Source organism: Betta splendens, chromosome 8, assembly GCF_900634795.4.
Source record: "Betta splendens chromosome 8, fBetSpl5.4, whole genome shotgun sequence".
NCBI classification, from domain to species: Eukaryota; Metazoa; Chordata; class Actinopteri; order Anabantiformes; family Osphronemidae; genus Betta; species Betta splendens.
In genome coordinates, this window is record NC_040888.2 from 11,249,697 (window position 1) to 11,276,757 (window position 27,061).

General features: G+C 45.4%; 4 protein-coding genes and 1 long non-coding RNA gene across 5 annotated transcripts; 3 read left to right on the forward strand and 2 right to left on the reverse strand.

Moving 5' to 3' along the window:
- Nucleotides 1–7: 7 nt before the first annotated feature.
- Nucleotides 8–7,676, forward strand: paqr4a (progestin and adipoQ receptor family member IVa). The gene is made up of 3 exons (XM_029158384.3): nt 8–1,040; nt 2,669–2,887; nt 3,559–7,676. Exons 1-3 carry the CDS (start codon nt 767–769, stop codon nt 3,990–3,992), a joined length of 927 nt encoding a protein of 308 aa, XP_029014217.1. The 5' UTR covers nt 8–766; the 3' UTR covers nt 3,993–7,676.
- A 1,230-nt stretch (nt 7,677–8,906) lies between these two features.
- On the forward strand, nt 8,907–13,455 carry coro1a (coronin, actin binding protein, 1A). Its single transcript, XM_029158383.3, has 11 exons — nt 8,907–9,063; nt 10,026–10,229; nt 10,919–11,041; nt 11,140–11,269; nt 11,621–11,802; nt 11,885–12,004; nt 12,286–12,390; nt 12,470–12,615; nt 12,699–12,756; nt 12,845–13,057; nt 13,158–13,455. The coding sequence occupies exons 2-11, from the start codon at nt 10,032–10,034 to the stop codon at nt 13,248–13,250; spliced, it is 1,368 nt and encodes a 455-aa protein (XP_029014216.1). The 5' UTR covers nt 8,907–9,063; nt 10,026–10,031; the 3' UTR covers nt 13,251–13,455.
- LOC129604489 (uncharacterized) lies at nt 10,753–11,621 on the reverse strand. The gene is made up of 2 exons (XR_008695407.1): nt 11,450–11,621; nt 10,753–11,349 (listed from the first exon to the last, which is right to left on the reverse strand). It is a non-coding gene; the product is annotated as an uncharacterized LOC129604489 (long non-coding RNA).
- Nucleotides 13,456–13,504: 49 nt separating the features above from the next.
- On the reverse strand, nt 13,505–15,445 carry cldni (claudin i). Its single transcript, XM_029158385.3, has 3 exons — nt 15,297–15,445; nt 14,497–14,629; nt 13,505–14,369 (listed from the first exon to the last, which is right to left on the reverse strand). The coding sequence occupies exons 2-3, from the start codon at nt 14,626–14,628 to the stop codon at nt 13,875–13,877; spliced, it is 627 nt and encodes a 208-aa protein (XP_029014218.1). The 5' UTR covers nt 14,629; nt 15,297–15,445; the 3' UTR covers nt 13,505–13,874.
- A 1,577-nt stretch (nt 15,446–17,022) lies between these two features.
- ppp1caa (protein phosphatase 1, catalytic subunit, alpha isozyme a) lies at nt 17,023–23,916 on the forward strand. Its single transcript, XM_029159406.3, has 8 exons — nt 17,023–17,182; nt 17,452–17,562; nt 21,398–21,529; nt 21,697–21,927; nt 22,011–22,115; nt 22,199–22,422; nt 22,783–22,917; nt 23,066–23,916. The coding sequence occupies exons 2-8, from the start codon at nt 17,508–17,510 to the stop codon at nt 23,180–23,182; spliced, it is 999 nt and encodes a 332-aa protein (XP_029015239.1). The 5' UTR covers nt 17,023–17,182; nt 17,452–17,507; the 3' UTR covers nt 23,183–23,916.
- Nucleotides 23,917–27,061: the final 3,145 nt, after the last annotated feature.

Genomic DNA, 27,061 nt, shown 5'->3' on the forward strand with positions numbered 1-27,061 from the left:
GAGTGAAGGCGATGCAGGAGACTTAAGGCCGCTAGGAAAGACTCTGCATTTGAAGGAAAACAGCCAGCCAGGGATAATGGTGGAAGACAGTTGGCTAAAACAGATGTCAGATAAGCTGAGTCGAGGCTTTACGGAGCGGGCTGCGCGCGTGCACTCTGCTGTCTTTTTCTCCCGCGGTCACCGGACGTCGGACGCCGACCACTCGACCTGCTAGCCCGCCGTCCACAATCACGGATGCCGTCTGTTTTCCAGCGGCATTACGAAACCGAGCCAGCGCGGACGGAGTCGGCCCCGGCGCACGGCACCTGCTCGCGCCCCTCAAAGTAGCCGCAAAGGTTCGAGCCGCTAGCGCCGCGCCGCCGATTGGATCAAGCTAGCATCATCCGGACGCGGGCGAACGCGCGTCTCGCCCAGCATCCATCCGTCCGCGCGCGCGACGCGGCCAAGTGCCGGAATGCTAACCAAGGAGGAAGTGTCTCTAACATGACGAGACGCGCCGCATCCCGCGGCCGCGCGACCCGTCCAGCTGCCGCCCAGACGTTCTCCCCGTGCCTCGCGTGATGCCGAGCTCGCGCCATGTACGTGGCTGGCCGCGTCTGTCTGCAGCCCCGCGGATGACACGCACACAGGTACCGGCGGTGCACAGCGATCAGCGGCGGCACAGATACGCCGTCGCCGGGTAACGTTGACAGACTTGACGCGAGCCTGCTAGCGCCGAGCTAGGCGGCTAACCACACAATAAAGCCCCCAAACGAACCCGCTACCAATGGTATCCCACACGGTGTTAGTCGCGGTGATCCTGCTCAACGTGTATATAGGTGTACAGTCCTTTTTCTACCTATTCGGCGGCGTCCTCCTGACCGTCCTGTTTGCCATGGCTTTTCTAAATGGACCGAGGCTGCTGGACTGGGCGAGCTCACCTCCACATCTTCAGTTCAACAAATACGTCCTGACCGGATACCGGCCGATCTCCTCGGTGCAGGACTGCATCAGGAGCCTGTTCTACCTGCACAATGAGCTGGGGAACATTTACACTCACGGTGAGTACGACGAGAAAAACAATACGGCCACGCACACGCTGCCCGTTCCTTGGTCAGCAGGTGTGACGGAGTAATAACAGTGAGCAGCATGTGATGCACCTGCAGAAGCGTGAATGCAGCACTGCTCTGGTCCCAAAAGCCAACGGTCAACTCTGTTTATTATATGATAATAACAGTCATTATGAACTGTAGCATCATAAGCAGTGGTTTTAATTCTGGTAGTTCCACATGAATGACATTTGATGTTTGCAAGACTCATAGTTGCACTTATTTATTTAAAAAGCCTTTAGATCAAATCTTACTCAATTTCTGTTTGCAGTTAAAAGCAGAGTGACTTTAAACTTGTATTGGATGAATTTTCTATTTAACATAATCGCACGTGACAAAATAGCTGGAGAACTTATTCCTGGTCCAGAATGTCGTGGTTACACAAGCTGCCATTCTTTTAATAGATCGGCGCTCAAGTAATTGCAGCGACGTGTTAATCCGTGTAGCCACGAGTGAGACCGGTGTTTCACGGTAGCACGACTTGAACTTTCGTTCCGTTCAGAGGAACGCGGAGCATCGTCCGCGCGTTCCTCTGAGAGGCCGAGCTCCTTCCTCAGTCTGAAGGTCGTCGGTTTGGGCCAAATCACAGTCAGGAGTCGGATTAACCTCAGGTAGTTTTTATTACACTCCAGGTGCGGTTAGCTTCGCTTCAGTGTCCTCGTCCTGCAGAAGAAAAGCTGCTCAGCTGTGCTGGTAGCCACGCATCCGCTGCGTTCCTCCACTTGCTCCGCTTCGCGCGTCACCCCAAAGCGTCCTGCCCGCAGCTCGGCTCTGACACACTTCCCCCGCGTCCATGTTGTGGGGATCCCATGGCCCGCGCCCAGCTGGCTCCCAGCGAGCCGGAGGAGGAGCGGAGATAATGCACTTAAAATAGATGTGTTACAGTAGCCGGCGCGGCGTTGCCTGGAACACCTGGCTGGGACGAGGGCCTTGACATCGGGGAAGGCCGCGTAAGCAAAAAAACCAGGGGGAAAGGAATGCAGCGAGTGTCTCTGAGTGATGAACGATAGGAACAACTGTATGCGGGTCAGATTTCAAGGCGCGGGTCGACCCGCTTACCAGTAGAGGAACTTTGCATTGGAGCCGCGTAGCCATTACTGCTGCATCACAACAGCAGCCCCCGTCTCTCGCTCTCTCTCAGAGGCCGAACACGGACACGTTTCTGCCAATCGCGTCGTTTTCCCTCTGTTTCACATCATTTCTGCTTGTGTCTGCACACACTCAGCACAATCGGAGGCTCCTTCGCAGCTCCTCACTCTGTTAAAGTGTGAAAACGACGTCCGCGGCCTCCGAGTCCCCGGCTGGATAATCCATCACAGTAAACACGACACCTCAGTGTGCTTTTGCCAACATTTGTGTATTGTCGTTGTCTTTGCGCATGTGTGCTGATGATTTTCATACCAACATGCATATTACTTCAGGCTTCTGTGTCTTGTCAAGCCGCGGGACACGCAAGATGAAAGTATGCAAAATGTTTTGCTATACAAATTTTACGATGAAACAAATTTGTAATCGCACACACACAACACTGAAACAAGCTACGTGCGGTAGTCAATGCTGTCTCCGTTCCCTCTCTCCAGGCATCCCTTTAGTTTGCTTCCTGGTGCTGCTGCCCCTGAACATCCCCTGGTCTCAGATCAGCGTCACCTGGTTGGGCGTGGTGCACTTCCTGGCTTGCCTGTCGCCACAGCTGGGCTCCGTGCTTTACCACCTCTTCATGAACCACGAGGGAGGGGAGCCGGTCTACCACACCCTCCTCAAGCTGGACGTGTGCGGAATCTGCATGATCAACACGCTGGGTGAGTGTCCTTCCCAGAGGCTCAGCAGACCTCCCATCAGTTCATCACACCGGCTTCGTTCATCAGTTATTGCAGCCGCTTACTTTGCGGGTGGAATTGTTTGATGGATTATCAGCGGTTCGACATGGAGGTGTTTTACTTGCTGTTGTACCAGTATTGATTTGACTACTGAGAACGTGGCCAAAGCAAGCAGTGACCCAAGTTGAAAATGATTATTGATTTTCCTATAGTACTTCTATTACCCTGTTAGAAGACAGGGCATTATTTTAATTGTATTTGAATATAAAGTTTGATTTGTTGGACACACAGAGAGCAGAAAGACATTAAGGCAGCCTTATTTAAAGCAGCTTATTAAATCCACATGAACGTTAAATAACCTTAGGTGCATATGTACACACAATAAAACCTTTTTTTATGATAGGATATTGGCTCCGCCTAGATGCTGCATTATATGAAAATACACAACTCACTCAAGTTAATATTTATTTGTCAGTAACAGTAAAAACTCAAATGAAATCTTTCATTTCTAAAAATATGAGAAGCCGTCACATGATAAATTAAGACCGTGTCTCTTTACAGCCACAACCTTAAGAGCCGAGCCCTTAAGGTTGTGGCCGATGAGACCTATGTGTTAATGTCCGTGTTGACTCATGTGTTTTTCCTTGTCTCAGGGGCGCTGCCCATTGTCTACAGCACCCTGCTGTGCTACCCGTTCATCCGCACCGTTGCCCTGTTAGTCTACATCCTGCTGTCCACCCACGCCATCTACTGCGCCGTGACGGCTCGGAGCAGCGTTCGCCGGCTGCGCTCCTTCGCCTGGCAGGCGCTGTTCCGCTTCTCCTTCTTCCTGCTGCGCTGGGTGGGCGTGGGCGGCGGCAGCCCCACCTCCCTGCGCCACTTCCTCACCATGGATGCGCTGGCCGTGCTGGGCGGGGTCATCAACATCACGCGCATCCCGGAGCGCTTCCGCCCGGGCCTCTTCGACTACTGGTGCAACAGCCACCAGATCATGCACGTCCTGGTGGTGGGCTCCATCCTCTACCTGCACTGGGGCGTGTTGGACGATCTGCTGTGGATCAACAGCTACAACTGTCCCTCGGACTGACCCCTTCCCAGCGCCTCCACCCTCCACGACGTGCCATGGGACATATGACTGAGGGACCTCTGGCGGGAGGGGAGGGGGCCTCGTCTCTCGATGGGGAGATCGGGTGGAACTAATGCTGTGAGGTCGGACGACGCGTTGTCTGTGCATGTGTTCACCTCGTGCTCTCAAGCGCAGAATGTTCATATTTTGGTCCTTTTCAGTACTTTGTGGCAGCGACGACAGAAGTATGTCAGTAATACAGTACGCACAAGCATTGTGACTCTCACCTGCTGCAAACGTGGACGTGCAATTGTAGAGACAGACGCACATACACAATCACACGGGGACCTTTTAAATGGTTCAATTATTCACTCAAAGTGTTAAGGCTCTAGTAAAAGTCAGTGCTTTTACTTAATAATAGAAATGTTACTTGAGCATCAGTTGATGTGGTTGGCAGAGACAGTTTGTGCTTCAATAATATCACATGCTCAAGTCCTCTTAGATGTCACTGTTGCTACCTATGCAGCACATCCATATCTGAACTCATGCACATCGCCACACACACTCCTGACTCCCTCACACCCATACTTTTGTACCACACGTACACACCTTGTGTGCTGAGCAGGGCACTCTTGCGTTTCCACATTCCCCAGCTGAGTTGGCTCCACTGGACCACCTGCTGTGTTGCGTTTTCCCCGTCGCGTTCGTCCTCTTTGTGCGCGTGAGGCTCACATTTACTGTCACGTGATGAGAGGAAGGCGACCGTCGGGTGAGGGGGTTCATTCTTGAGCGTGCCGGCGAGCTGGAGTTTACGTTTTAGGTGACGTGGACCACGCGTTAGGAACATTCAAGCAGTGTTTGTTCACACCAGAACTTGGTGCCAACGAAATTCAGGCGTGCGATAAGAAAGACACGTTTACAGACTTCGTTGCTCTGTGGCATTATTGTTCCAGATGTTACATCCTGGATCTTTGTTTATGTGCAATTACTTTTTGTGGAAGATATGGTTGAATAACTTTACTTTGAACAATTGTGTACATTTGTTTTGTATATTTGCACACACGTACAGCATGTATGTGTACACACATACATTACAGTACATATGTATATGGGTGCATTTTAAAACTATTGTTGTAACATTAACTTAACAAACTTAAGGGTAATATTGAGTTAAATGCTTTTACACTGTAACTGTTCAGGCACAGGAACCTGCCTGTTGGCACAACTCTCACTAAATACTGTAATGCACTGTATTTATTCATATTTATTTATTTATTTGCTGATACAGGTCGAACCCGTTGGCTGCATAAATGGTTCGTGTTGCTCTGTAGAGCTGCTGCGTGATAAATTAAGTCAGAGCTCAGAGAAAGCTTTTTGTTAAGATTCCAAGGATTGGCTCTGTTTCCTCCGCGACGACTTTCCATCTATTAGCTGCATGTTGAGTCAGTTCACACTGGGCTGCGATGTTCTGTTGCGCTTTGACCTTAAATACTGATGCTTTTTTGATGGTCAGAGCCATAGTTGCCACTTCCTGCGTACATTTTGTTTGGACGCGCTGCTTTTGCGCTGCTGGAGAAACTTGAGTAGAGTTTATGGATAAACTACTTGATTAAGCCGGTCGAACGAAGCAGGAATGAACCCCCGTGCCCTCCTGTTGTGTTGTGTTGTGTTGTGTGTGGATGCTTGCGTTCCGCCCGTTCGTGTCACAACTTGTTCGACTATCGGTTGAATCTGGGTGAGGCAGACTTTACTCTCCTGACGACACACAGTCCCAGCCGCCCACCGAGTCGTTGCCAATCCCCTCATTTCATCTTGCCAAATCGTCAGCGTCTGAGGTGCAGCGCGTCCTTCGCTTCCTGTGCGAAGTCGTGGGTGCGGACGAATTTCTCGCAGTTCTGGTCACGCACACACACACACGCACACACACACACGCCTCACACTGCGCACCGCTCACCACCCCACCCGCCACCCCGGGTGTCAGCCTCCAGAAACGGTCAGATATAGTACGTCTGCTAGTATCGCTCTGACGCACCTGCTATCGCTGTTGTAAAGTAAAAAAAAAAGGAAACTAATGTATTTTTGGCTATTGAATGAATTAATGAAAAAATTGCATGAAAGTAGCTGTAAACCATGAACTGATGTGTCATAGAATTAGCTCATCATCCATTGTAGTCATCAGGCCACTGACTGGAGAGGTGGAAAAAGAGTGTGGGTAGGAAGCGGGGCTCTGAGCTGATGGGGCTACTTTCAGTATCACATGTACTGCACTGTTCATCCGTCTCAAAAAGGGCTTTGAATCCAATGACATTTTTGAATCCTATTTAAAGTCCATATACATAATGTAAATACATGTAGATTATGTACACATACAGCGCAGACGCTCAACCTGGAGTCTGCTTTTTAAAAATATATGTTATGGAAAGAAAAAAAAACCTTAATGGGATTAATGGTTTGCCATATGGAAGCTGCTCTCTTTCTCAGCCAAAGCGAGAAACGGGAGAGGGAAGCAGATCCTCAGCTTCAGATGAACTTCTATATGTATGTGATATATGTTGTGACCCAAACTAAGAATGCTTCTGAACATTTTAATGTACGTTTTTTTTTTTTAACCATGTGGGAAAGACGTTTGTGACCACTGTGGGAATCTCTGCGGGCATGTGAATACCTCGTGACTACCACTGGTTTATCTATGCATTATCAGCCGGGGGAGAAGCGACAGCGAAGTCGATTTGTGTTTCGTTGAAGCTGCTCTCTGATCCGCTGTGACGGAGGGCGTCGCACCAACATCCTGGGCCTCCCGCTTCTCAGGGTGCCATAAACGGTAGCTGTAACATCCGTGCCCCGGCCCCCGCCGCCTGACATAGCTGCACCGCCGCCACCCGTCTGCCCAGTCTGGTCCCACTAAGAACCCAGTAACGGCCTGGACACGCGGGGAGAGATGGTGAACGGGACGACGGGAGTTACAGTAGTTGAACCTGGTCGGACAAATTGGCGTTTGTCGTTTGTGTTCATGTGAAATGCAGAAAAAATACAAGATGTATGAAAGCATCACTAACAAATCATTATTTTTAATCTAACACAGCTGCCGGATAGCCTGTTAACATGTTTCTAATGGATTACCTGTGTTGTTATATGCTGATTATTCTGATTACTGTTACCCTGTGGATCCTAACGATGACACTGGTCCATGTGTACAGATAATGAGACGAGTCCTTTCTTCTAGGGTCAAGGGACCTTTTGTGGAGGGTCTGTCTGTTGTCGTCACGTCATATCTGCAACGTCATGGCATTTTCAAAGGCGATGGAGCCGCTGTGGCTCCATCTCGTGGAGGCGTGTGTGCACTGACGCAGGCATCACTGTAGCCGCCCTGCAGCCTAAGGAGCCCGAACCGACCGCCGGGTCGCGATACTGCAGTAGTGGCGTGGTCCTCGTAGGTCCACTCACCTGCGGGAACTCGTGCGAGCCTGAAACCTGTGTGTTGTGCGGTTTCCTTCCTCCTCTTGCACTGACGGGTTGCTGACGGCGTGCCCAGAGTGCCTCATTGTCCAGTCTGTGCGCTCGCGAAATGAATGAACACAGACACACGGTTTGTTACTTTGCTGTATTTCACGCGTCTGTCGACATTAGTGTCCTGTGTAACAGACAGGCTCTCACTCCTCAGTCTCCAGCAACGATTGTGCAATAAACTGAAGTCTATATTTTTAAGCGTGCGTCCTGTTCATCTGTTCGTCCAGGTTTCTAGACGTCACGAAACAAAGTGGAAACTAATGTATTTTTGCACCATGCAGAAACTAGCGCTAAGCAGAACAGAGGGAACTGGCGCTGGTTCACTCAGCAAAAGGACTAATACATTAGAGTCATTTGGCAGCTTCTATAGTCACAGGGTTTTACCTCAGATAGAAAAGCTTTCACACACTGGGTGAAGATGTTGCAAAAGATTAAACATATTCAATGTGTGCAGGCCACAAAATGAATATACTGAAGCACGGTGGAGGCAAAGTGACGGGAAGGGCCGTTACTTTGATGACGGTGCACGACCCGAAGCTCAGATCCACTACGCAAAGAACTGCTTCACTCAGCTGGTTCAGTCCATTATGCAGTGGCCACCACAGTGACGTCACACTGACGACCTGAGGCGTGAAGGTAGACGAGTAGAGAACAGCACGCTTCCTTCATAACAACCTCACACGTCAGCTTCTCACACACAATGATGCTACTCCTCGTTCTACTGTTCTAAAACATGCCTTCTATGACATGAAGCAGGTCAGAAAGGGGATTGTTGACTTCCTAACACTGACTGAAACAACTGGAATAGAAACGATTCCAACTCCTAACATCCCAGTGAGGCTGAGGAAGAGCTCAAATCCCCTCATGACAAAATGCGAGATCTGAAAATCTTTTGGATCAAATTCATACATGCGATAAAAGCTATGAGCAATGAAATCTGAAAAAGGTCAGTACAACCAATAGAAACAGACCCGAATCAGCATCAACAGTAGTGAGTGGGGAAACCTGAGTGCCCCCCTTTGGTGCTGTAGTAGTGGCTGCTCAGAGATGAGCTGACGTAACAGCCTATTAAACAAAGGCTCGTCAAAGCGATGCTCAAAGCCTCGCAGGCGTTTCCCAACTGTCACGTGTTGCGGCATCAGCGCTTCCTCCCAGATTGCAGGGGGACGGGCCGAGGTGTAGAGCGAAGCGTTAGCTCCGCTGCACGTCCTCTCTATAATCTCTGGCCTTGTCAGAGACAAAGTGGTTCTGATAAAGAGGCGTCAGCTGGAGTTAAAGGTCATGGACGCGCCTCCGCCCGCGTTTGGCCGAGCGCTCGGACGATGCGCCGTCCTTCTACTTTCACCTCCATAATCGCACAAAACACCTCATCAAACCTACAGGGGCTGTTTTAATCTTGCCTTCAGCCCCAAAATGTGCCAGGAGACACCTCCCACTTCCACCTTCATTTGAAACTCTCACTTCCTCCTTGTCATTTTGTAATGTACTTTAACCTTCCGTCTTCTCTGAGTCCTCATTCTGGTGGCAGGGCTTTTGGTGCGCGGCCGAAACTCCTTGAGCTGAATCGCCCCCACACGACTCGCAGGTAGGCCCGCAGCCTCTGCTCGCAATCTGCCCTTCCACTCATTCACACCCGCAAAGCAAGTCTGGTTCACTTGATTTTGAGCATTTGGCAGAATTTTTCCTAAATGTTCAAACATTTAGATTTGATCTTGCTTCTCTGCTTTTGGGGCCAAATGGCCCCAGTTTCTCCTCTTTCGAGTTAGTGAATTGTCTCCTACTTTGTGCAGTGCAGCGTTTGCCAGTGCATTTAGGCTCCTGATAACATTAGGGCTTGCTCCATAAGGGTTATTACATTAGGTGCAGATAGAACGATGTCTTGTGATGCCCGTGCAGCGAAGCAGCTGCTGGCTTCTGGGTCGGAGCTCAGGCGCGGCGGCGGATTTCAGGAAGTAACATCTCCAAATGGAGGTAAAGCAAATCATATTGAGTGGAACTGCTTGGTGTGATGCTGCCAAATGTTAGCGTGGCGGTTCTGCAGCGGCGGTCATTGATGCATTCATTGCATCCTGCAAATAAGATGCAGTAGAAATCGACGTTATTGACGGATGAGGCGAAAGAGGCAGGTCAGCGGTTGCGGTGCTCGCTCAGGGATGTGGCGCAACTGCCACTTTGGGCTCTTCATCCGGCTCGTGTGCGGAGCTGATGGCGAGCGCCACTGCTCCCACGCCGTTCCCGCCGGGGGGGGGGCTCCAGTTGTTGCACTTGTTGCAGCGGAACGGACGGCAGAATTGGTGGATCGAAGCGAACGAGGAGCCCACGCAGCCATTCACAGACAGAGGAAGCAGTTGTGAAAGCTTTGGCTTCCTCTTTCTTGTAGCTTTCCTCTGCGCCTGCACTTTAATTGCGCATTAGATGATAGATAAATGGAGAGTGAAGCTGTGACAAGTCACTCGATATAACAGCTCTGACTGAGATCACACTGCACCAATACAGCCCTCAACCTGTGCTAAGTGTGTACGCTCTTGTCCTTGGCTTCTCCTCCAGTTCACCATGTCCAGGAAGGTTGTGAGGACCAGTAAGTTCCGTCACGTCTTTGGCCAGGCGCTGAAAGCCGACCAATGCTACGACGACATCCGGATCTCCCAGATGACCTGGGACAGCAACTTCTGCTCCGTCAACCCCAAGTTTGTGGCCATGATCGTGGACGCCAGCGGCGGAGGGGCCTTCATAGTGTTGCCCCTGCACAAGGTGGGTCACAGGGGCCACACTGGGAGCACTGGGTACACTGGTTACACTGGCAGGCAGAAGCAATCGATCTGCTGCTCATCTCTTTTTGTTTTCATACTACCATGTAAGGACTGGGTTGATCATTTCAGATGGTGTGATGCTTTTTTTTTTTTTTTTTTTTTACACCACGCTTGCACAAAAATTTGAATACTTCCAGCAGTCATCACACGTTAAGCTGAAAAAGGAAGTCTGATGCTCTGTACACGTCACCGGCGCTGCTGCCGAGAGCTTTTCACCATATTAGGACTTCGTTGTTAGCTCTCTGACGGCAGGATGTGGCTGCAAGCCTGTTCTTCTGCACTCGCTCATGGAGCACGCCGAATGACTCTATGACACCTCGTGCCCCTCAGTGAAGCTCAAGTACAGTGCAAATGGTGTACGGACGTCAAATAAAGTCAGTCTGACTCAGGACACTTTTACATTCCTGTGGTACAGAGCCTGAAATGAATATGGGGAACTCTGAACAAACCACATCAACAAATGGTCAAAGGTCAGGTTTTAATGAATGTCACAATGGAAGCAGGCGCTGGAGGCGTTTCTGTAGCTATAGAACAGGCCTGTCGCCCTCCTCCAGCTCATCCCTTGCCTCCTGTAGGAGCCGTGTCCTGTACTGTTTACTGTAACGTCCCCCTCATCCGCTCTCTCTGCAGACAGGGCGCATCGACATGTCCTACCCCAACGTGTGCGGCCACACGGGCCCAGTCCTGGACATCGAGTTTTGCCCTCACAACGATAACATCATCGCCAGTGGCTCGGAGGACTGCAGCGTCATGGTAAGAGGCCACCGCCACCGCCACAGCCGCTCGGACGCGCCCGCTTCCACCCGGCCGTGACCCCCGTGTGTGTGTGAAATGTGTGCGTTGGTGAACAGATCTGGGAGATCCCGGACGGCGGGCTGACGGCGCCCCTCACGGAGCCCGTGATCAAGCTGGACGGCCACTCCAAGCGCGTGGGCATCCTGAGCTGGCACCCCACGGCCCACAACGTGCTGATGAGCGCAGGTATGGAGCTGAATGGAGCTCAGGCAGGTTCTGTGGCCTGAACAGGAACCCCTCACAGCCAAAACACACCAGTAAAAGTGCTAGCAAAATGACATGGGTACTAATAATCAATACATGGGTAACAGCTGCTTCATCACTGTATGTGTAATCCTTCCTCATGATTATTTCACTATAACTTACCTTTTGTATCTCTAAAGAGAAGTGACTGATCACAAGGAGTAGTACAGTAGTTCCTCATTATTGGATGACATGCAGCTGCACAGCTTGCGCTTGTTTGTGTTCGTCGTATCCGCCTAAAGGATGCGCCTCAGGGTTCCCATGACGACCGCTGCCCCCCTGTTCTGTCTGCAGGCTGCGATAACGTGGTGATCCTGTGGAACGTGACCCGCGGGGAGGCGGTGGTGAGGATGGACACCGTACACACCGACCTCATCTACAGCGCCTGCTGGAACCGGGACGGCTCCAAGATCCTCACCTCCTGCAAGGACAAGACCCTGCGTGTGCTGGACCCGCGCAAAGGCACCGTCCTCTCAGTGGGTTTCCTCCACCCAGCTCTGACTCGTTCGTCTCGCCTGTGTTTTCGTTTTGCACGTTGCTGATTGTTTGCCCGTGCAGGAGAAGGAGAAGCCCCACGAGGGCTCGCGACCCGTCAGGGCCGTGTTCGTTTCTGGCGAGAAGATCCTCAGCACCGGCTTCAGTCGCATGAGCGAGAGGCAGGTGGCGCTGTGGGACCCTGTGAGTAGATCCACACTTCAGGTCGCACATGAGTTTTTGTTGTGTTGTTTTTTTAATTTTAAAAGTTCAAGGCGAGCGCGGAGAAACTTTATTTAAGAATAAAGTGGTGGGAATTTTTTTGCGGAGGACTTATTTACTGTTTCCCAACACCAAGTCCAATCACCCACTGAGCTCAGCTCCATAAATCCCCGGCTTATCTGTCGTCTGCGTGAGAACGGTGATGACTCGACGGAAACACCACTGTTTCGGATGTCCGTCTGAACTCATCCCGTTTCCAACAGAAAAACTTCTCCGAGCCGCTGAACCTGCAGGAGCTGGACACCAGCAGCGGCGTCCTGCTGCCGTTCTACGACCCAGACACCGGCGTGGTCTACCTCTGCGGCAAGGTGAGACGGCCGTGTTGACACCGCGCTCTTTCCACACCGCTGACCGCGACACACCCGCTTTCACAATCTCCACCACCAGGGGGACAGCAGCATCCGCTACTTCGAGGTGACGGATGAGGCTCCTTACGTCCACTACCTGTCCATGTACAGCAGCAAGGAGAGCCAGAAGGGAATGGGCTACATGCCCAAGAGGGGCCTGGAGGTCAACAAGTGTGAAATCGCCAGGTACAGACCTCATATGGATACGGATCAGTGTTTTTAATGGGAGCTGGGCCACATTTATACAAGCTGACATGTTTAACTTCCAGGTTCTATAAACTTCATGAAAGGAAGTGTGAGCCCATCGTCATGACTGTGCCACGCAAGGTAGAGGTTTACAGTGGTTTAGCTTGAGAGTCTGCGTGGATCTGTGTGTTTTGTGCGTTTTTCACGCGGGCGCTCTCTGCCTGTGCAGTCCGATCTGTTCCAGGAGGACCTGTACCCAGACACCGTGGGCCCCGAGCCGTCGGCCGAGGCCGATGAGTGGTTCGCGGGAAAGGATGCGCCGCCTATTCTGATTTCTCTAAAGGACGGCTTCGTGACCACCACCAAAGCCAAGGAGTTTAAAGTTCACAAGGGCCTCATGAAGACCACGGCTGCTTCAGCTGGAAGTCAGAGGGACGAAGGGGTGAGAGTCGCTGCCAGCTTTCAAATGCGTACATCTATTTCAACAAGGTTTGATCATATCCTGCTGGAACTGTGCCTCTCAATGCCTTTCTGTGTCTCAGGAGGTTCAGTGCTTAAGGAAGGAAGTGAAAGACCTCAAAGCAGCGATAGAAGAGCTGACCAAGCGTGTGAGCGAGCTGGAGAGCAAACATTAAACTTTAACCGTTTAAAACTAGGTGATGTCGACGTGTCAACCTCTGCTGTGCAAAAGAGAGACAAAAGTAGATTTTCTGATAAAATGTGTTTTGTGTTGCTTAAAGCTCGAACTTGTTAATTTGGTTTGTCTGATCAACTGGTAAAAATTCTATTTTAATATATGCTTTTAGTTTGAAATAAAGTGGTCTGTATTTTAAAAATGAATTTCTGGGCTTTTCCTCCTCAACAAATGAAATCAAATATAAAGACAGCGTTTGACTTACACCAAATTTTAATCATTTAATCGCATCATTACACAAAATGGAAACCAAGCAAACAAACATAAAATAAAGGGACTGAGCAGGAATGCAATTTATATAGAATGCCATGAAATGTGTGGGCGTTTAGGAAGCACGTGGATGCTCTCTGAGGCCTCTGAGGTGCCTTTGGTTGACAGCTTAAATGACCCGTATGTAATAAAAACTAAAAACATGAAAATAAAACTATAAATCATTATTTTAAAAAATCATTTATCTTCTTACATCCAGAGCAAATGATCAGCATCTTTGTTGATAGCAACCCAAACGTTTGACTCTGAGCTAGCTAGACATTTTTCTCTCAAACACCAGTCCCCTATGAATGCGCTACGCGTACGCTTTGTTGACGACGCCGGTGCTGTTGGTGAAGTGCGCGGTGCCTCCTGAGCCGCCGGACTGGGGCCGGCTGAAGCAGCACAGCAGCCCCCCGGCCAGCAGCAGCAACACGCCCGCCGCCCAGCCCACGAAGATGCACGCGCCCAGCTCCATCTTCTGCGGCACCAGCGGGTTGTTGAAGTTCTGCACCACGGTGTTCGCCGACCAGCTGACGGGGATGATGACCAGGAGGCCGCCCAGCAGCAGCCCCACCCCGGCCACCAGGCTGATCTTGGGCTTGGCGCTCTCGCTCTCGATGCAGGTGGTGAAGTTGGCCCCGAAGAGCAGGATGAGGAGGCTGAGGCAGCAGAACATGCAGCTGACGACCACCATGGCGCGGGCGGCCTGCAGGTCGGAGGGCAGCACCAGGATGGAGTCGTAGGTCTTGCACTGCTGCTGCCCGGTGCTCTGCACCACGCAGGACATCCACAGGCCGTCCTCTGTGCTCTACTCACACAGTGAGGGGGGGGGGGGTGATTATCATTCAGTCAAGAATGCCTGCTGGCTTTAAAATGGGACTTTATGGCTGTAAATGCAATCAATTATTACTATTATGAAGAAGAGAGAAATTCACCTGAGCGGTCACAATGTTGGAGCCGACGAAGGACGACACTTTCCAGCGAGGGACAATGCAGCACACGATGACCCCGATCAGGCCGAAGACCCCGAGGGCCAAACAGATGATCTGAACTCCAACATTCCCCATTCTGGAAAACACACATGTGATTAATTGAGTTTTTTTGACCCCTCGTATCCACTTTGATGGAGACTGAGTGCTACTTTTAAAGCTCGGGCAGTGGTTTGGAGATTTTTTATGAGGTATTTATCTGCTGCAGTCATGATGTTATCACATAGCTCAACATGCCCTCAGACAAAGACGCGCTCCACCACAGGGCTGTGAGGCAAGAGTTTTTCCAACAGATTCATGTCCTGACTGGCTCTGGCCTCCAGGATCTCCACCCTCAGATGACTGAAGCACTCCTTTACAATTACTTACCTCGAACTTGCTGAAGGATAAAGGACATGAAAACGTTTAAAAATGAGAGGAAGCTACTATTGGTTGCATGTCAGAAGAGCAGGGATTGCTCGCTGCCATTTGACAACAACATTTAGACATTTTGTAGTTTTGTTTGGTTAAAAATAGTCTAGACCAAAATACCAAAATAAAAGCTGATACAAAGCTGATGTGGGTCAGTGGATTAACTCTATTTTTTATTTTATTCTTTTTACAAAATATTTTAAATAATTTTTAAAGCTACAGCTGATAAATCAGATCCAATTAAAATAACAGTTTCAGATTTTTTTTTTGCTGATGATGATAAATGGCCATTGAACTCTTTCACCATTTAAAGAAATGCACCTAAATACACCTACCTTTTCTTTGTCAGAGTTTCGTTAGGTCCTTCCTTCCGAGCTGGATCCTTTTCCAGATGCTGCTGTCTGATGCACAAGTGTCGTACGTGGAAATATGGGTATTTGTAGGGTAGTGTAAGGTGAAGGGAGGGGCTGGGCTGCAAGGGGGGAGTACACAAGATGGAAGGACCTCCAGAACCAGACCAGACTTGTCCTGCACGTATGGTTCCCCTCTCTGCTTCTGCCTCACACCAGTGTCATTGCTTTGGTCCAAATTCCACAGAATTCCCCTGAAGCTAAATTTCTAAATTCATAGTGTTTTTAGTGTGATATTACTATTGTAGTAATGATAAGATGATAAGAGTGTGAATCATTACCAAGGTAAGAAAGCAAATTATTAGAAAGACGCTGGCATATTTCTTATCTCTGAGGATCCAGTCAAAACACATCATGTCCACACCCACCCACCCTGTCTCGTTGTCTCTGTCACACACACACACACACACACACACACACACACACACACACACACACACACACACACACACACACACACACACACACACACACACACACACACACACACACACAGCTTGTGTTGTAACTGTGATGACGAACTTCAGAAGATTGTTTTAGGAAATCGAGACAAGGCGGGAGTGACAGAAACAGAAACGTTGTGAAACTATGTAAATGTGTATCCCACAAACACATGAGCAACAGAGTGACACATGGTTTCAGCGTATCAGATTGGACTTTAATAAACATTCCTGTGTCTTCTGTCAAACTGAAGAAACCTCCAGCAGAACCAGGCTCAGAGTGTTGGGTCATCGTCTTGAGGTGAGGGGATAAGGGAGCGAAGGAAGTGCAAACAAAAATAGACGGCAAACAAAACACAGGCTGGTTGGTTGGCCCAGCAACCACACACTGTAAACAGAACTTCATCCTGGTCATTTAGTTTGTCTAATGATTATAATTTTACTTGTAAAGAAATTCCCAAAGTCACTGCTGAGATTTACGTGGATAGTGGACTCAACAGAACTATGACTCTTAGTTAGCCAGCTACATTGCTAAAGAGGTGCTATGGCTGTTTTAATTGTCCTCTATTACTTATGTGTACACATATTATTAAACTTTGTCTTTAGGCTAGGCCAGATTGATCTACGTGAGAATGCCACTTTGTTTTTTTGCATACAATGTGTTGAAAAAGTGGAGCTATAATAAGCTCCTGGTTTGTGTTCTGGATAACAGTAAAACATCACATGTGAATTATTTCTTCTAATTCTTATATCTAATTATAAAATATAAAAAATATGTATGAGGTTTACATACTGTATTTACAATAAAATAGTGTATATGCTATACACTATATACACTAAAGCAGTGTCACGTTTTAAGATTTGCTCTTTTTAACCTATTAGATAAAAAAAATGACTTGGTGTTACAACATATAATATATTTACAAAGGCATCAATGAGTGCAGGATGATTTTTTTTAATCGTTTCGGTCAAATTAAGAGTAAATGTGTTTTACGTTGTATTCTACATTTCCGGTTAATGCCGCTAGGTGGCGGTGTTTGACCTTCTATTTAAATCTTTGACGCCATCCTAACAGCCTAGCCCAGCGTTTAAGATAGACCTACTTGTCGTCCAATCAAACGAGATATTTTACAGTCTAAACTAACGACTGGCCAATCATCCTTTGAAAAACGAGTGACGTACTCAGTTTGAGTCGGGCTTTCACGATACATTCGATAGTTCATTAGAAACGGCCTTTTTTTTTTTTAAAGTTCCTGGGGGAAGAGTGAAGGGACCCGGACAAACCCAGTGAAAGGGGCCAGGGCTGAGCTCAGAAGATAAAGATTTACGAATTACTCATCACCGGAGGACTTGTGTTAAACCGAAGAGCAGGTTCGGGGACGTTTATCTTGATTATATAAGTTATATTGCCTCACAGAACTCGCGTTAGCTAACTAGCGCCTGCGCTCGGTCGTTAACTAGCTTATGGTACTTGGCTAGCAGCTACCTAGCTAGCCGAGTGGCTCGAGCGCGCATAAGCTCATTGATTGTTTCAGCGCGCTTAAATCACTTAATTGGCTACTGTGATGTTGTCGTTGGCAGCGTATGTACTTTAGATGGTGTGCATAATTGCGTGTTTCTTTCTGTTGTTGAAATCTAAGGTGCAACGCGGAAAACCAAGGTCTTGACTGCTTGAGAACGTCAGAAAATAAAGAAAATGGCGGAGCCGGACAAATTAAACATCGACTCTATAATTCAGCGTCTCTTGGAAGGTGAGGATGGCCGAAGCAACTGTGCAGTACTCTAGTTAAATTAGTTAATGACTGCCTTAGGTCAAATGTGTGTTTTTATTATTAGGTAGGTTGGCTAACATTAAAGGTAGCGCTGTTCGCGTTGTACTGAAGCAGCCTCCTTCAGTTTGCTGTTCCTCCAGAATTGCGAGATGGATTACAATCCAGCGCTGTTACTCAAATCTTCATTGTCTGTGAGACATCCATATTGCTGGTTGTGTTTGTGTGTGTGTATTTTTTTCTCATGTTAGCGAATGGACCAGGAGGTGAATGTAACAGCGTGTTTGTGCACGAAAAATCTGCACATTATGTTCAGATTACACCGTCTAATACATTATCGGTTTTAGCTTTATGGTAGTTTATTTTTTGTCAATGAGGAAAAAGGCTTGGTCTGTGATATTTGTTTGTATGTAGCTGTATTTCAGCTCTTACTGAGAGCACTGCAGAAACTACATAATTACTGTTATTACTTGAAGGATATTAGAGTAGCTATGTGTGAGATAGTAGCGAGCTATTATTACTTTTGTTGTAGTTGTTTACATTGACTGCGTTTGTGTGAAGATTCGTCCTGCATTCATAGATTTTGTGTTCATTGTCCAGTTATCTTTCTCCTCTTCAAGGGGGCGTTTTGTGTGTTATGCTTACAGTTTTGCAACTATGAAGTTATTTTGGAATTTGAAGTCAAATTTAATGTGACAATAAAAATACTGCGGGATGTTTTTAATTGCAGTTTTTGTAAAGCAGTTTTTTTGTTGCCTCAAACAAATCATCCAACTTTCAATCATCTAAGTTTCAGTTTCCATTTTCCATAAGTTTGCATAATGATTATGTTTTTGTTGCAAGTTCCTTTTTTTGCTAACTTATTTAAATGCATTTACTTATAAATTTCATAAAGAAAACCTCAGACCTGAGAAATCTTTTAGGCACAGAGGAAAATGGCAATCCTGGTGAAAGTGTGAACTAATACAAGCTGTTCCTCAGTAGAATACTTTACATTTCTGAAGTCCCACTGACGTATGCAGATATTGTTGGTTCTGTGTGCGTGAGAGAACTGTTTGGTTTTCACATCCACATGATGATTGTGTAACACTAAGCTTGAGGACATCAAACACAGGCACACACCTCTTCATACCCAGCTGTGTAGTTTGTCTAAAGAGCAACAGGCACAAGTTTGTAACTACTATAGTCTGTGCTCCCAGGTTGCATGGAAGTTTGTGTACACTTGCATTCTTTAGGACTGTTGGTTAAAAGGTTTTTGCTTGAATTGCGTATGGAAGCATGATGTGTATGTTGTTTAGTGGCCCTTGGCTTCCAGCATAAAGATAATGGTCAGTAAATGATAGTGAGACATACTGTGCAGAGTTTCCAGACATGGCACTTATAAAAAAAAAAAAAAGCTTCTCCTAGGCGAGTTGTTTGTTTAATTTCTTAAATGTAGGTCTAAACTGTTATTCAAATCTGAGTCATGGGAGTGATTGGGATTATTCACAAATATGAATGTGCCGTCGTAGTAACTCCTCAAAGCTTGACCTGCGCCAAAAGTGTAAACTGGTTGTTAGACCTGGGCAAAAACAATAAACCCAACAAGCCTGATAGTGTCAGTATTTATGCCCTTTTATGTAACTCGCTCAAAGTTGTATGTAGTCAGTATTTTTATCGCACAGAATAAGCACTTACCAGTTTGCATAACTTGTGACTTATTAATACCAAACTGCAGTAGGCAGTTTCATTTCAACAGCTGAATCAATAGTGTACAAACATCAGTTTCCTATGTAAGTAACACAACTCTCCTGCTACTTACTGTGTTTTGAGACCTAACCACTTAAATGTGTTTGGATAATTATCAGTTTCAATTGGATTACTTGTGTTGAACTCTAGAAGTCTGTTATTGCATATGAGGAGAGCGTGTATTATATAGCACCAGCATTGAGTCTCTGCCACCCAAAATCAACTGTTGTGTTCTGGTGCTCGTCCAAGTTTTTGTTTTCTGAACCTATGATCAGCATGGTTGAAACTGTTTTGTCTGCAGCCGTCATGATAAGATCACTGTTGCCTGCTGACTGTGTGGCTAACTTTGGAGTAAGCTCTGTCAAGGCTTAGCCGCCTGTAATCCAGGTTTAATGCAACAAGCAGTACTGCTGTATTTATATCAGCTTTTCCCTGTTCAGGGCTTTTCTTTTAGGTGTAGGTTTATTATTCTACATCTGTTTTTTTTGTAAGCTCATAGCTTCTCACTTTGCTACTTTGCATTCTGCTATCTTTGATTTGTATTTTAAAGTATGATCTGTGCGTTGGCCTTCATTCAGACATTTTTCTACAGTTTATCAGGTTAACCCACATTTACCTGCAGTGAGATTACTTTGTGGGCCTTGTGATAAGAAGAGATTAACTGCATAGTTCTAATGAATGCCATTAAGATAATGGTTACCATATGTTAATCTTGTCCCATATGAGAATGAAGGTTTGATTTTTAGGTACCTGTTGTGGTATAAGTGCTCTGTGTTTACAGATTTACTGTATGACCAGTCATTGTAAGTATTTACACTTTGATCCTCAGACAATGTCTGAAGGCGCTGCCATCATCATTATATGTACATCAATGGTTCAGTTGTCTGTATAGAATTTGTCAGTTGAAACGAGACCTTTCATTATTCACTTGTATAGTTAGCGTTAATGAGCTGCTTTGGCATAAAGCAGCCTTTGTAGAAATGAGGCGTGATCAATCTAAATAAACAACGTTCAAAACCTAAGGAATGCACACAGAAATAGCAATTGATATTTGTCATGTTTACAAGAAAAATCTCTAGCTATGTCTAAACAAAACCCCCTAAGCATTAAACACAAAACTGCTGTGGTTTGCACATGTAATTTGTAGACAAACCTTTCCCACACTTGCCTGGTTTATGTAATACATATCCTATCGCATCTCCCTGATAAGAACGACCTTTGTGTTGTGCACTCTGGCTGTCGGGCAGCTGTGTTCATGAGCATTACTGCCCCAGTGAGCACAGCAAGCCATACTGCTCTTTCTTTGTTTCCTATCAACAAGTTGCTAAGCTGTCCTACAGACAGCCAGCAACCACATGTAACTCCATCTCATTAAACTGTAAGATGCAGTTCCTGCCTAGAGGCTGAATCTGGTACCACATCACATTACACTACCTAACATTACTTAGGATTGTCTGTGGGAATTGCTTTTATCGTGATGCATCACCCTAAAAAGTGAGTTATGAGTGTGGGGGAAATAAAGTAGATCCTTCTGTTAAGGTCGTATCCTTGATGTAAAACTGTTTACTATTCTACATGTGTAGTCAGAAACGTGGGTGCCGTTAAGTGCCTTTGCAAGTGTTTTAGTTAGGAATGGGATGTGGGTCTTTCATTTGTCTTTCAGCATGGGTGGGAATGAACGCCTACATAGTTTTACTTGCATCTCAGGCCGACATCAGACTAGTTTTCAGTGACTTGTGACAGGTTTCATCAGATATGACATTTCCCTAAATACTGTACAGACTTTTTTATTGTAATAAATCTTAATGTCTATATTATGGCACTACTGATTTATGTAATGGCATCACAGTATTCCCTTTGAAATGATATGGTTACCTGCTCAAATGACTAGACTGTTGACAGAATCAGCCAGCATCTGGTTGGTGGGAGGTGTTTCCCATTTTATGGTCTGACGCAAAGTACCAGCATGGTTGTTTTTATTGCTTTATGTTTGTCCTTAACTGTCTTCATGGTATTACTGTCATACAGTACATGGACTGGACCTTTTTTTAAAAAAATATCTCAAAACCCAACCTTGTCTGTTTTGCAGTCAAGGGCTCTCGGCCAGGCAAAAATGTCCAGCTGACAGAGAACGAGATTCGTGGCCTTTGCCTCAAGTCCCGTGAAATCTTCCTGAGCCAGCCAATCCTGCTTGAACTAGAGGCTCCCCTTAAAATCTGTGGTAAGTTTCATCTGCTATGGGACTCGACGAGCTTCACTGAAACATTAATACACAGTTCATTATTTACTGAGTTTGATCTTTAATTGCTGTTGCATCAGTTAAGTGCTCATGCAAAAGCAATAGCTTTCATGTATTATTAAATAGTTATTCTCTGCTGCCCCCTGCAGGTGATGTCCATGGTCAGTACTATGATCTTCTCCGGCTCTTTGAATATGGAGGTTTCCCCCCAGAAAGCAACTACTTGTTCCTGGGTGACTATGTAGACAGAGGCAAGCAGTCGCTGGAGACTATCTGCCTGCTTCTAGCCTACAAAATCAAATACCCAGAGAACTTTTTCCTTCTTCGTGGCAACCATGAATGCGCCTCTATTAATCGAATCTATGGCTTTTATGATGAGTGTAAGTCCATTAAAAAAAGTTTAAAAGGCTTTTTATTATCTGTTGTAACTACACTAATTTCTCCTCTCCTCTTTACTTGGCAGGTAAACGACGGTATAACATTAAGCTGTGGAAAACCTTCACAGACTGCTTCAACTGTTTGCCGGTGGCTGCCATTGTAGATGAGAAAATATTCTGCTGTCATGGAGGTAGACCTTGTTCAAATAAGAACTTGTGTTCATGTTGCACGAGAAAGGCTGAACACATGTAAGATCCTCTCTTCGTTCTCCAGGCCTTTCACCCGATCTTCAATCAATGGAGCAGATCCGTAGAGTAATGCGACCCACAGACGTGCCTGACCAGGGTCTGCTGTGTGATCTGCTGTGGGCTGATCCAGACAAAGACGTCCTCGGCTGGGGTGAAAATGACCGCGGTGTCTCCTTCACGTTTGGAGCAGATGTGGTGGCCAAATTTTTGCACAAACATGACATGGATCTAATATGCAGAGCACATCAGGTAACGTGTTCATAGCTTATATGGTTTCCTTTTTCACTTTATAAGGCACAGTAATGCAATCCAATATTAGCACAGCTGTAAAGCCTGTCGTTACAAAAATGGGGTATTTTCATGCATTTCTAATATTTAACAAATCAGGATTAAACAGTTAAAAATATGTTTCAGTCTAGCCCTAAAAAAAACACCTGTGTATATAGTTGATTTATCATAAAGAATATAAACCTTTTATACTTGGTTAATCCCAAAAACAAAGTAAAAGGCTATTGTGCATTTGTTTTACAAAAAATGTCCCAAAATTGTTGGTTACAAATACAAAGTGATGTAATAATTTTAAGTGTTGTTTTTTTTGTGTGTGATAAGGTTGTAGAAGATGGGTATGAGTTTTTTGCAAAAAGGCAACTTGTCACTCTATTCTCGGCTCCCAATTACTGCGGAGAGTTTGACAACGCTGGTGCCATGATGAGCGTGGATGAAACACTCATGTGCTCCTTCCAGGTGTGTGAAATTCAATCTTATTAAATCCATTTTGCTTGGCACATTTTTGTCTTCCACTTTGTGTAGTTTGTATTTTTATTTAAAATAATTGTATGTGTTAAATGCAACGTTCTGTAAAACTAATTGCAAACATTTGTGTCTTTCGTAGATTCTAAAGCCAGCAGATAAGAAATTGTATCCTTATGGTAGTGGGGGAGGAATGGGATCTGGGAGACCGGTTACTCCGCCACGAAATTCATCTAAGCCTGCCAAGGCCAAGAAATAACACCCGCTGGGTGTCCCTTCCACAACCTCCACCTTCCTGTTGGCCCAATGCTTTTTTTTTTTTCTCGCTCTCTCATACTTGTTTATCCCTCATCACCAAACGGCAACAAAAATAAACAAGTGTCCAGGGTTCAACCATGTCTTTATCGCAGACACATTTTAGCTGTTTGTTTGGATGTTTCCATGCATTTTTCATGTGTGTAAAGACTGAAAATGACCTAGAGGGAATTGCTGTATTCTGTACATACGCATTTCTTTTCTTCTTCTGTACTCTCTGTTCTGTTTTCTAACTTTTTGTAGAGATCAGTTTGGGCCCATGTGTGATATAAACCTGGGAGCAAGGGAGGAGGGGAAGGGAGTTAGAGGAGCCCTAGCTGTTGTTAAGGCCCTGCACTGTTAAATGCTAAACACAAGCTTTTCTACATCCCATTTCAGAGTCTGTGTGTGTATCTGTGTGATGGGTTGGGATCAAGTCGGATGGTGATGGCACATACACATGTTCCACCCGTGTGTGGTATATATGTGCAGGTGAATCTTTGAATGTCATGGATTCACAATGAGAACTTCTATTTTTCTTTGTCCCTTTTAAACACCAATGATTTGAGAATGACATCATTCATGTTCTTTTTTTATTTTTAATGTAGATACATGGAATCAACATGATTTGCTCTCTGTTTATTTCTTGTTTTTAGTTCACTAAAGTTGAAGATGAATAAAAAAGGCAATTTATTTCAATTGTGCCATCATGCTGCTCACTTTGTGTTTGCCATTGCTTTGTCCTGTCTGTCGGCAACCTTTGCCATGTGTAGTGGCAGTTTTAGTCTTTGTGTGGTACTGGCAATACAGCTACAGGTATAGATGATATTAATGACATGTAAAGGCTAGAAAGTGTCATTTTCCAGTTTACAACTAAAACAAAAGGGCATTTCACATGTTGCTTTGGTGTGATTTAGCCAAAGATGACGTTGTGTTTAAATGAATGGCCCAAAGTTGACCCAGACCCAACCAGATTTTACCTCTTTGATCACAAACACTGATCATCAATTACCTTCTGAATGCCAAAAAAGGAAATGCATAGGGTTGTTCTGATGTTCAGGTAGTTCCTGTATGCACTAACATTGACCAAACAGGAGGTGAGTGGCAAATCAATCAAACATCACAATCTGTAGTTGGCATGTTCTCTAAGCAGATGCTCTAGGTTTTCTGGCATTAAGTCTACTCTGAACACAGTACTGTAAACGCAGGCACCTGCTGAGGAGAAAGTGGCTTTCAAGTACAATTAGTATATGTTGTGATCAAAGAATGATGATGAATCATTGCTGTGAGTTTTCTGGTTTTTGCCAGTTGGGTTCAGTCCATTAATTAACAAATGGCTTATTTAAATGTAATCCCACACTTGTGTCCATCTAAGACTAAAGACAGTGGTGCTGGGACAACAGTAAGTAATATGTTCAATACATAATCATAGTAGCTGGAAATACAATAATGTTACGTGAAATCAAAGCAATGTACGAAAAACAATACTTTTGTATGCAATGTAAAATATATAGACAAGAATATGAAGAATAAGTGTTTGCATTGCAGTCGTTTTAGTTGCTGTACATGTGTTGTACTTTTTTAACGAATGAAGAGCCATAGACAAAATCAATTTAACAGAAAACAAGTGATCGAATTAGATCCTGGAAAAACTGTGAAACCCTCACAAACTGGTTTAAACTTTATTTTCTCCTCTATGACTTCACGACACATACTACAGGCCATTACACGTCACCTCGTGTGTCGAGTTCAGCTGGAGTACAGGGTGTCCCCGGTGAATTCAGTCCATGTAGTTCAGCACAGGCTGTTATCACTTGTGAAAAAAATCCATGTTTCCATTCTGCAGGGTATCAGCCTCTATTTCTAATAGCCCAAACACAGTTTTCCTCCCATTACATAACAGGCACGTCTGGTTTTATTCGTCTCCTCTCTGTCCTCATTCTTCAGCCCTCTGTCCAAGTACGAACATGTGCGACTGCAGCTTTCTAGGCTACAAAGCCAGAGTAGTGATTAGGCAGAGGGTGGGGGAGCTAGCATTCAGACGTCGAGCCCTACAGTACCTGTCTCCCTTTGTTTCTCCTGCCAGAGGTTTTCAACTCAGTACCTCAGAAAACAAATGTTTTTTAAGTCAGGATGAATCCTGTTGTACTTTGTATCCTGCAGTACTTTGCGTTGAGCTCCGCTACATCAGGTATTGTGTTAGGAGATGGAAAGAATATCATGCCACTTGTGCTCATGTTCCGTTCACATCCAGTAATATCAACTCAGGAAGTGAAATTTAAATTTAAATCAAGTTCAATGATGTAATTCATATGCTGAAAAACGTGCATACACAGCGTTGTTAAAGTCAGATGACGTGCTGTTTCTACTACTAAATCTAAATGAGATGCGTTCATGCAGTTACGTCTTTGAATGTGTAAATGATACAGTTAGTGTGATATAGATCTGAAAATGTACAGTACAGAAACGTATGGTGTTAAAGTCTGATAGGATTTTTTAAAAACATTATAGGTCTTGAAAGTTAGGATGTTGCAGAGACCACATTGAGTTTTCAACAGTGCAAAACAATCACCGTAAATAGCTCCAGCAACAGTTATTATAGCACTGATAAAAGCTTTCTCTGTCGTCTGATCCAGTAAGACACATTTCCATTCGTTCCCTTATTCCCTCGCTGTACAAACCTCTGCTTAAACATTTAAAGCTCTATATCTGCTGTGGCTAACACCTCTAAGAATCTGCTCTTTTATCACGTTTCTGTTCAGATTGTTTCTACTGTCAAATTTAATGCTAAAACCTGCGAGCTTGTTTGTGTAGGATTTTTTAATCAATCAGGGATGTTTTGCACTGCACTGTCGCTGGGTAGATAGGAAATTATTAGATTATTACAATTAACAATATAATAAAAGAAATTAACAGTATTTTTATTTGTATTTCTTTTCACTTCAAATGGGTCACAAATTGTCTCTGTTACAAGGTAGAAATAAAACATAGAATTTGTATATTTGTGTCTGTATTTTTCTTTTTAAAATGCAACTGCAGTGACAGGAAATCCTTTGCTGCATCTAATATTTCAGTTCTGCTCTGAAGGTGAAAAGCAACGTCAAGCATTTCTGCAACAGCACAGAAAGTGTTGCGGATTTTTCACATCTCTGGTTCTAGCTGACACCTTGTGTCTTTTTTTGTTCAATACTCCTCTACTGTCTGACAACGACTCCAACATGAGTCAGTACCATGGGTGGCAAAGGTATAATAGATGCAGTGAGTTATTTGAGTTGGATGATAAGAATCTTGAAAGAATCTCTATTATAACAGGTCGACTCTAGTTTCATTTTAATTCAAAATCAGTAATTTTATTAGTTCAATTTCAGTATGTTCTATTTATTGATTTTCTTTAACAAAAGGGTACCAACAATTATTTTTCATGTGTGTTGCAAAATTTTAATTACTTGTAGCAGTAAATAACGAGAAAACATGAAACAGCCCCAGTTTGTGGTGAAACACCAGGTAAGTGGGCTTTTTATGTAATTGCAGCCCTCACATCAGGTTAGTGATGGCTATAATGATGGACCTGTAGAAGTATAACAATGCACTAGTGTGACCTGACCACCTGTCAACTCATAAATCAGTTGTTTAGGATTTAGACTTGATTGGGTGAAGGAGCTGAGGAAGGCAGGGAAGGATTAATAAGGTAACAGTGTACAAGTCACATAAAATCCCTCAGCTGAGGCTCCAGTAGTGATGGGTGCTTTCCACCTTGAGTCCTTAGAGATTGCCATCTCTGTCAGCTTGAAAGCCTTGATGCCTCGTAAAATATGCAGTAGCACCAGTTGAAACCTGTCCCCAG

Excerpts from the sequence above, each read along its gene's own strand:
- paqr4a (XM_029158384.3), top strand. The coding sequence starts at position 767 with ATGGTATCCCACACGGTGTTAGTCGCGGTGATCCTGCTCAACGTGTAT. Across the intron at positions 1,041-2,668 it reads GGGGAACATTTACACTCACG|GCATCCCTTTAGTTTGCTTC; the intron begins GTGAGTACGACG and ends CCCTCTCTCCAG. Across the intron at positions 2,888-3,558 it reads CTGCATGATCAACACGCTGG|GGGCGCTGCCCATTGTCTAC; the intron begins GTGAGTGTCCTT and ends TCCTTGTCTCAG.
- coro1a (XM_029158383.3), top strand. The coding sequence starts at position 10,032 with ATGTCCAGGAAGGTTGTGAGGACCAGTAAGTTCCGTCACGTCTTTGGC. Across the intron at positions 11,270-11,620 it reads CAACGTGCTGATGAGCGCAG|GCTGCGATAACGTGGTGATC; the intron begins GTATGGAGCTGA and ends TTCTGTCTGCAG. Across the intron at positions 12,757-12,844 it reads TCATGACTGTGCCACGCAAG|TCCGATCTGTTCCAGGAGGA; the intron begins GTAGAGGTTTAC and ends CTGCCTGTGCAG.
- cldni (XM_029158385.3), bottom strand. The coding sequence starts at position 14,628 with ATGGGGAATGTTGGAGTTCAGATCATCTGTTTGGCCCTCGGGGTCTTC. Across the intron at positions 14,370-14,496 it reads CCAACATTGTGACCGCTCAG|AGCACAGAGGACGGCCTGTG; the intron begins GTGAATTTCTCT and ends CTGTGTGAGTAG.
- ppp1caa (XM_029159406.3), top strand. The coding sequence starts at position 17,508 with ATGGCGGAGCCGGACAAATTAAACATCGACTCTATAATTCAGCGTCTC. Across the intron at positions 21,530-21,696 it reads GGCTCCCCTTAAAATCTGTG|GTGATGTCCATGGTCAGTAC; the intron begins GTAAGTTTCATC and ends TGCCCCCTGCAG. Across the intron at positions 22,423-22,782 it reads TAATATGCAGAGCACATCAG|GTTGTAGAAGATGGGTATGA; the intron begins GTAACGTGTTCA and ends GTGTGTGATAAG.